The sequence below is a fragment of the Arachis ipaensis genome, chromosome B02, assembly GCF_000816755.2.
Source record: "Arachis ipaensis cultivar K30076 chromosome B02, Araip1.1, whole genome shotgun sequence".
Taxonomy (NCBI): Eukaryota; Viridiplantae; Streptophyta; class Magnoliopsida; order Fabales; family Fabaceae; genus Arachis; species Arachis ipaensis.
Window position 1 is genome coordinate 7,268,374 of NC_029786.2, and position 8,926 is coordinate 7,277,299.

An 8,926-nucleotide genomic window follows, 5' to 3' on the forward strand; every position below is an offset into this window, starting at 1 on the left:
CCGTTGAAAACTATTAGATAATTATTTAGTTAAACTTATCAAATTATCTAATAATTTTTAAATATCAACTTCACTTAAAAACAACTCCATATAAATTTTCACTGTAGTTAAATCTAATATTACTCAAAAGTAAAGTATTCAAGTGATTACTCTCTCTTTAGGGTAAAGAGTGATTTTCTTTTTTTTTGAAAGGTTGAATGGCATTCATCGAAGAAGAAATTAAAAAGTTGTTCTATAAACTACAAAAGAGTAGTAAGAGTTCTCCTAACAATTTAAAAAATTGAAAGAAACAATTGAAAATACTTAAACATTCCCTTCCAAAAAAAGGGGGACATTGATCGACAATTATTATCCCATTAATGAATGCCTGCAATCCATGCACCATTACTTTAGAGATTTTAGAGATTGATTTTTAGATTAGATTGATTTATATCTTATCTAATTTTAAAAATTTAGAATTCTAGTTATTAAAATCCGCTATCAAATGAAGTTGGACGTGGAGAAAGTGTAAACTGAAGTTGAGCCTTCTTTGCTAGGTTATTTGACTCGTCGTTGCTGTTCCCTTTTGTTCTCTAAACCTTTCGAAACCATTTGCTTTCAAGCTAGGTAAACTTTCTTGTTACCTTCATCTTCCATTTTTACCGTTCAAGCTAGGTAATTTTTGTTCATGCTTCACAATTTGAGATTGATTTTTCATGCTTTATATAGACAATCTCGCTAAGTAATCAATAAAAATGTAGTCAAATAAATTTTTAGAACGAACTATCAATTCGGTTTATATCTAATTGTCATTTCTCAGAATGACAACGCAATCATCAAGATAAAAACGATCCACTTCAGTTCCTTTCTTTTATTTCCGTGTCTCTACGGTGTTTTTCCGTCACTCTGAACGAAAAATGCTGACGTGTTAAATGAGGGGCCTAATTGTTTCTAAATTTAAATTGGTTAGGAGTTTATTTGTCCTTATTTTTTAAACAATAATTTTTTTTCAAATTATTTTTTTATTTATTATATTAATATTTTTTCAATAAACCGCCGCCGACCCCCGAGAGCACGCCGTCCCCGTCAACAGCGCATCTCAGCGCCGCTGCCGTTTCCGACGCACGTCAACGTCCTCTTCAAAAACCCGCGACGTCACGCCGCCACCACCATCCTTCTATCGAGCCGCGTTTCCTCCGCCTCTGCTTCCAAGTCGCGTCATCGTGTCTCCTCCTCTTCGGTCGCGCACCGCTGCTCTTCATTTACCTCAGTGGTCTCTAAAAAGGTTAGTAGATGTTTATGGTTTATGGTTCAATGAATGTATCTTCTCTGTTCCATGGTCCTGATACTGGGTACAGTGGTTCATATAAGTTGTTTTTTGATTTTATTCTAGATGTTTCTTATAAGGAATTGTTTTTGGTGAAGAAAGTAGAAAGTGATTCTTAGAGTTAGAGGTTCAATATGGAATATCCCAAAATTGTGGCTCTCATTGCTGCCGTACGTAAGTTTTTTTTTTCTGCCGTGTGTACCCAAAACTTTTCAAAATTCAGTTAGGTGCCCAAATAATTAAGTAAATGAATGAGGATGTGGCACTTGGCAGATGTTTACAGTGGCTTTGTTTGGATTTTTTTTGTCTTGGGCTTAGCGCGAAAACCGTATCGGAACCCGCAACACCAACCCACTTGAACCCAAACCCAATACTAATCATCTCTCTCGATGTGTTGAACTTGAATCCCACATGACCAAACAAAAAAAAAGAACTTGAATCCCAGCACCGAGAACAAACTCCATGGCTTCCATGATATGCCCTTAGTTAACTCCACTTCCGTTTGATCGTGAGTTCTAGATTCAAGTCTTGAATGAGGATGCTCTTGTTCATAAATTGGTTCTTGTTTGCCATTATTGCTCCATCGTAAAATATTATTAAAAATTGAAAGGTTTGTTTAGTTAGCATAAGGAGCTTCATGCCAAACCATTTGCATTTCATCATCGCCATCCACCTCATTTTGGTCACACATTTTCTCCAAGACATACACATTAGGCTCCCTTTGGTTGATGTATATGATAAGACATAGACACAAAGACACAGACATTAAAGACATGGACATAAATATTTGTGTCAATGTATTGTGTTTAGAAAAAATAAGGAACAAGACACACATATTTAAAGAAGACTGAATTACCCTTCATTCAACCACAAGTTTTACCATTATTAGTGTATACCCTTTACCCCAAACATTGCATATCATCACCATTAAATTTTTATTTCTTCTAATATTTTTTATTTCTTCTAATATCATCTTAAATTATCATTCAAATATTAAATATATAATTTTTCTTTAAAAAAATAAAAAACTAAAGCTTAGAATTTATTAAAGATTAATCAAAATTTAAATAAATAAAAAATTAAATGTACAATTTTTTTTCTTGAAGAAAATAGAAGGATAAATTTGGTTGTAGAATCTAGAAGAGGAAGAGAAAAAAAAAAGGTTTGGAGAGATAAGAGGACAAATTTTAAAAAGTTAATAAGGGTAAAAGAGTAAAAAATCAATCTCACAAGTTGTGTCTCAGTGTTTCACCAAATTGGAGGTACACAAATTTAGTATCTCTGTGTCCATCCGTGTCCTCCCATATCCTTCAAAAATCTGTCTCACCAAACCAAATAGCAGACATGTGTTAGTCTCGTTCATCAATATCAATAGCTTAGGAGCATTGACCATTTGAATAGATGGGAAGGTGTTACGATTTGTTGTCTAAGCGAAAAAGTGTGAATAAAAACTCAATTTTATATGAGGTCGAACATGACAGTGGCATCATCGACATCAACATCGAGCTCGAAGAGATGGAGTTGTGTGAAGAAGGAGGGTCAAGCAAAAAAACTAAGGTCGGAAGCATAGCGGCATCATGAACATAAAGTTTGATGGCCTGTAGTCTGTAGAGATGAAACGTACAAGTAAGAAGAAAGGCCTGGCAGAAGAAAGGTTTAACATAACTGAAGAGAAGGCAAAGATAATTTGTTGGTTAAATAAAACGATGTCGTAAAACAACTATAATTATCACCATTTAAATTAATTAAAGGCTGAGATTTAGCACTGGAGGGTGTCAATTTTTATTGGCATGGGAGAGGACCCGCTCCCGCTAGCTTGGGCTCTCCATGGGCTTTGTTTGGATTTTGAATAGGTAGTTGAACCATTGTTGGGTATGAATACATAATTTCAAAACAATCCCAAATTTTTCTATAATTCAAAAAGTATTCAGGTCCTTCAGGGACCAGAAAATACTTTCCCCACCATAGAAGCCTCCTTCTTTTAAACTATTTTAGATGTTCTAGTATATGATTTTAACTGATTTATCTATGTAAGTTGGATTTGAATGTAGTCATTTAAAATTGTAGCATTAAGAGAGTTGGATCTTTTTGGTAACTCTATGATGGTTCTCTAGTTGGATTAATGGATGCTTCTTTCAGTATATATTGGATTTATTTTTAGTAATACTATTGGTCATTTTCTATGAATATGTGAATTTTTTTTAATTAAATTGGATGTTTCTCTTGAAGTAAGTAGATCCTTCTATATGAATAAGTGGATTTTTTTTAGGGGTGGCAAAGCGGGCCGGCCCGCCCCACCCCGCCAACTAAGATGGGTTCAAAATGCTAGCTTGTCCCACTTTATGGCGGATTGACGGGCTAGCCCGCTTGACTCTTTTTTTTTTTTTTAAAAAATAAAATTCATTGAAATTAACAAAAAAATAATAATTAAAAAATCAAATACAAATAAAAAATAGTCAAATTATAATATAATTTTTTTCACTATATTTTTTTTTTTAATTTTTAACTTCAATAAAATTGTTTAAAATAATATTTGTCAATAAAATCATCTTTATTTTAAAAAATAAGTCACATAATTTGAGCAAATATACGAAATTGTAAAATAAAATAAATAAAGTTAATAACTAAAAGAAGAATAAAAAAAAAAAGTGTTTGAAAATTCTATAATTACTAATTTTATAATAGTAATCACTCTTTTATTTAATAAAAAAAAAGAAAAATAAAAATCTTCGGCCCGGCGGACCGGTCCGCCCCTCTCCGCCAAAACCCGCTAATTTGGCGGACTCCAAATCCTAGCCCGACCCGTCTTTTTTAGTGGATCGGCCCAACGGGTTCAACCCGTTTTACCACCCCTAATTTTTTTATAAGTGGATGTTTCTATTTTGCTATAAGTGTATCGTTTGGTAACTCAGTTGATTCTCAAGATCGACTACTAAATGTTTTTGGGTCCTGGATGTTTCTTTTAGTGATACACTGTATCTTTGGTTTCTGCCTTTCGATTTTTTTCTTAAATATAATGTGGGATGTTCTCTTACCATTATCGGATGTTTACAGATTATAACCGCACTTTTGCTGTGTTGCTGTAACTCGTAACGATATGGGCAAAAAGGTACTACATCATTTACTATGGTATGCTTGTATTCCATCATGATTGTGGTTGCTTCTTACTATCACTTCCAATGTTTACAGAAATTGTTAGAGTCAAGGTGCTCACCCTGTTATATTAATGATATAATGAGCCATCTAGAAAAGACCCATTCCGATGCGAAGTTAGCGGAAATAGAAGCTATAGGCTTCGGATTCTTGAGGCACATCCCAAAGTGGCCTGTGAAGCAGGGCATCATGGTGGCGTTGGCAAGGTCCTACAACCTTGATAGAAATACATTGCAGCTGGATGCTGCCAACATTTCAATTAACGCCGATTTAATTGGGCGTGTTTTCGGACTCCCTTCTGGTGGTGAGTACCGATTTGCATATGTTATACAACATGACTTATACATTTTATATTAAGTAGACTTCTTTGGGCCAATTCGTTCAATTTCCATATTTCTATCTTATCCAAACTATATATATTTCATCTATCAATTTTCATGTTTCTGAGCTGACAAATCTGCATGATGTAGGCGATGACTTCCCCTCTTTTAACGACAAGAATGCAGCTCATGTGGCAGTGAAAAAACAGTTCCATAGAAGAACACAGACCGAACTTCGCAAGTTCATATACGAATGCTCAATGGAAAGTGAAGCAGACAGGATGGAGTTTAGAAGACATTTCATATTAGTTGTCCTGAAAATGTTCTTGTGCCCCACAACCCAACCAGTAATCTCGGCATGGCACATTCCCCCGATTCTGGATGTTTCCAATCCAAGAAGATTCATTTGGCCAATGAAGATTTTCAACTGGTTGAAAAAGGCAATCAAAAAGTACCAACTTAAAAAGAACAAGACATGCGAAGGTTGCATGTTCGCCTTGTTGGTATGTTATGTTATATATCAATTATTTAACTGTACCCAACTTTTACGTTGCAACCATAATTTGTGTTTGTCTCTCTCCAGGTATTGTACTTCCAATGGCTGAAACATGGCCAGTTAGAGCATTGTCAAGAACCGGAGCCATGGATTTCTGCATGGACTGCTGAGGAGCTCGAGAAGAAGGCAATAAATGTTCTTGACGAGGTAGTTACTTAAATGGGTGTTTCTTTTTATTGTACTTGGAACTTTCTTACTAAATTACTAGGATGCTTCTTCTTGTTTGGTGGATGTTTCTTTGATATTAGGCGGCGCACTGTGCATTCTGTGAGAGAATGCGTTTAGGAATTTCCTTGACCTAATCCTAATTATTCAAAACCTAATTAATTCTAATTATTCAAATTCTGATTTTTTGAAAATTTAAAAATTAATTATTAAATAATGTTGTTTAAGTTGGCTTGTATGTACTATGAAGTTTGATAAAGACCATAAATAAATTTAAGTTTTTTGCATGCCATTTGTCTTTGGTTTCGGACCATATCATCGCTACAGAACTTTCTCTGTTTTTTTTTCCCGGTTTTTTGTCTGAGGGTTTTGCATGTAAACTGTCACTGGTCTGTGAAGTTCCCTATTGCAAGTTAAATAAGTGTCATTAGGGTAGTGTTTGGCTTGTGTGTTTAGAGTGATTAAAGTACAAATAGAGAGATAGAGTCATAAAAAATATGAAAAATGATACATCCACATTTTTTCTTGTCTATGCTATTATAAGTTTATAAATTATAACTGAATATGATACAAAATACATTTTCGTTTTTGTTTTTGTCCTTTGTTACCTTACTTTGTATTTCTGCTCTGTATGTAGTTTCAAACACGGCCTAAGAGAGAGAGACTAAGCTTCTTTCAGATAAGGAAAAGGTCTCTAGGTGATTCAGATGATGATTCTCCAGTGAGTACTGGAATGGAAGAGTCTGATAATAATGACAATATTCCTTTGTCATCACGCATAGCTCTGAATTCAAGTTTAGCAACATCCATCAGTAAAAATGATAGCTCTGTTCAAAAGGTTCTTCCTGAACCTCAGAAACGAAATATGCTCGATTGTGACCATGACAATGATATTCCCGTGAGTACTAAGATGCGTAGTTCCCAAAACTATGTGCAGCAGGCCAAGAAATTAAAGACGTCGGAAAATGCTTCAAAACATAACTTACTCCCTTCTTTGAAAGAGGAAGAGACTTCTATAACACATTTGAAAGGAAAAGAGATATTGTCGGGTCAGTATTCAGAGGAATGCCAAAAGAAGAGAGAAGCTGTAAATCAGAAATTGCACTTGCTAGAGAAAGATATTGAGGAGCTCTCGAAAAAGCTTGAATGCAAGAAGAAACAATTTGATTCTATTCACGGACAATTGAGTTCATATTCTTCAAATGTTGAAGTAAAAAGGAAAGAATATGAAAGGTTGCAAAGAGGCATCGAGGGACGGATAAAGGAGCTTGAGTCGAAAGAAAAGCGATTTTCTGCCCGAATGGAAGACATTGAGTTGAAGGAGAGGCAAATTGATGAACGAACGATGAAACTCTATTCAAAAGAGAAGCAATTTGAAGGCCAATTGGAGGAAGTTGAATCAATCAGGAAGAAATATGAATGCAAATTGAAGAAGATCCTATTCAAACAGAAGCAAGTTGAAGCTCAATCGAAGGAGCTTGAGGCTAAAATGATGCAGCATGAAGCATCTGTAAAATCATTCAAAGAGCAAAAACAAGAAGGTAAAAAAAATGTCTTTGTTTTTAGTTTGTTTTGAACAGCATTGTAAATGTCTTTCCAATGCAGAAAATCTTAGTATATTGTATCCTTGGTTAAGTGTCTTAACATCACAACACTACAGTTGCAAATTACACAGATAATCAATCTTCTACTGATGAAGGGAGTTTTCGACTTTTCTCAAGTGAACCAAATGATAGAGACATCTTAGATGTTCTCCGATCGATGTCGGATCCAGCAAAAGTCACTTTGGATATAATAAAGGATCCTATTGATTCACATTGTAAGAAGGGAGATCAAGCTATGGCTATAGATGATAGCCACATCTTCCTTCTTGAGCAGCTGATGAAAATCTCACCAGATATTGCATCTCATGTTAGAGAGGAGGCAATGGAGCTTGCTCTTCATATGAAAGCTAATATGAGATTAAGTACTGACAATTCATTGGTGGTTCTAAGTTTCCTAATGATCTTGTCCATTTATAAACTAGTTTCCTCCTTTGATGAAGATGAAGTTTTAAAGCTTTTTGAAATTGTTGCTCACCACAAGCCAGCTATTGAGGTCTTCCAGATGATTGGTTTCGCAGATAAAATCTCTGGTATGTTGATTGAAAACTATTTTGTTCAGTTGCCAATATTAAGGGTAGCAATTCAAATGAAATTGAATCTTAGTCTAGTTAATACTTTTAGGAGTGAACTTTAGATCTCTTTTCATGTATACTTGCGTCTGCCATTTTTCTAATTGATCTGAGGTTACTTCTGTACAGTTCCTTCTGCTTAGATATGGTAACTAGAACTGGTTTTCTCTCTGATATTCTTTTATGACTTGAACTTTGCATGCACAATGCACTAGTATTTCCTCTTTTGAAGTAATATAGGACTCCTCTGGTTATTTTTTATGAAATGTATTCTTCTTGCTTTCGCACAGATTTTGTTGAGAATCTTATCAAGAATGAGCAGTATATCGAAGCTGTCAGATTCATTTGTGCATATGACTTGGCAGAGAAGAATCTAGCGGCTGATCTCTTTCGAGAACATGTGAACAAGGCAAAATTGACATGTGAGAGCAGTTGCAAGGAACCTAAGTCTATTAAGGTTCGTTTTTTCTTCTATTTTCAAGTGTAACAAGATTGAAATTTAGAACGTGATATTGTGAAATATGTTTGTGTATTTTATATGTTGCATGAAGTTGTATTTCATTATTTTGTGTTACATGGTTGCATTGCATGCTAATTGCTAAGTGACATGTTGAACCTTGGCTCAGATCAAAGCCGCAAAACAAGAAATCACAAGCCTCAAAACTGTTCTGCAGTGCATTTCGGAGAACAACCAAGAATGTGAAGATCTGGTTAAGGAGATTCAAGATCGTATTCTAGAGGTAGAAAAGCTTAAGAGAATGATTGTAATGACATCTATAAAAAATAATTTACAATACCTTTTGTAAGCTCAGCTTTTTTTTTTATTTTAAATATAGTAGCCGCAATTGGCCGAACTAATTAGCAATTTGATGGAAGGTCAGATTCGTAATTAGGTATGCCAATTGTTGAGGTTAGATAGAGAAGTCATTTTCGTTTTGCATGAACCTGTGAAGGATTTGCACCTTTTGTAAAGCTTAATAGATAACATTTTTAGAAATCATTTATGGGGTTAAAAAATTTAATACGGAAGAATTATGAGTGGATATGGGAACATGCAATTCCTTGGAGACAAAATCTCTTTTTATTGGAGGTGAAAAGCGTAAGTCAACAATAGTAATGAGTTTTTTGTTCCTAACGAAATTGGTAAAATGTAAGTATATACTATTTTTTTTAAATAATATTTTTTTTAATAAAAAAAATTAAAAAGATATTTGAGAATTTATTTATAATAAAGAACACCAGCGAAAATGATA

At 34.4% G+C, this 8,926-nt stretch overlaps 1 protein-coding gene across 2 annotated transcripts; it reads left to right on the forward strand.

Moving 5' to 3' along the window:
• Nucleotides 1,042-8,690, forward strand: LOC107624748. 2 transcript variants are annotated; one of them, XM_016327192.2, is made up of 9 exons: nt 1,042-1,264; nt 4,361-4,415; nt 4,496-4,763; nt 4,930-5,282; nt 5,363-5,482; nt 6,138-7,041; nt 7,161-7,634; nt 7,964-8,130; nt 8,300-8,690. In XM_016327192.2, exons 2-9 carry the CDS (start codon nt 4,404-4,406, stop codon nt 8,477-8,479), a joined length of 2,478 nt encoding a protein of 825 aa, XP_016182678.1. In that variant the 5' UTR covers nt 1,042-1,264; nt 4,361-4,403; the 3' UTR covers nt 8,480-8,690. The 2 variants fall into 2 exon arrangements, with proteins under 2 accessions (XP_016182678.1, XP_016182679.1); XM_016327193.2 differs by having other exon boundaries at nt 7,176-7,634.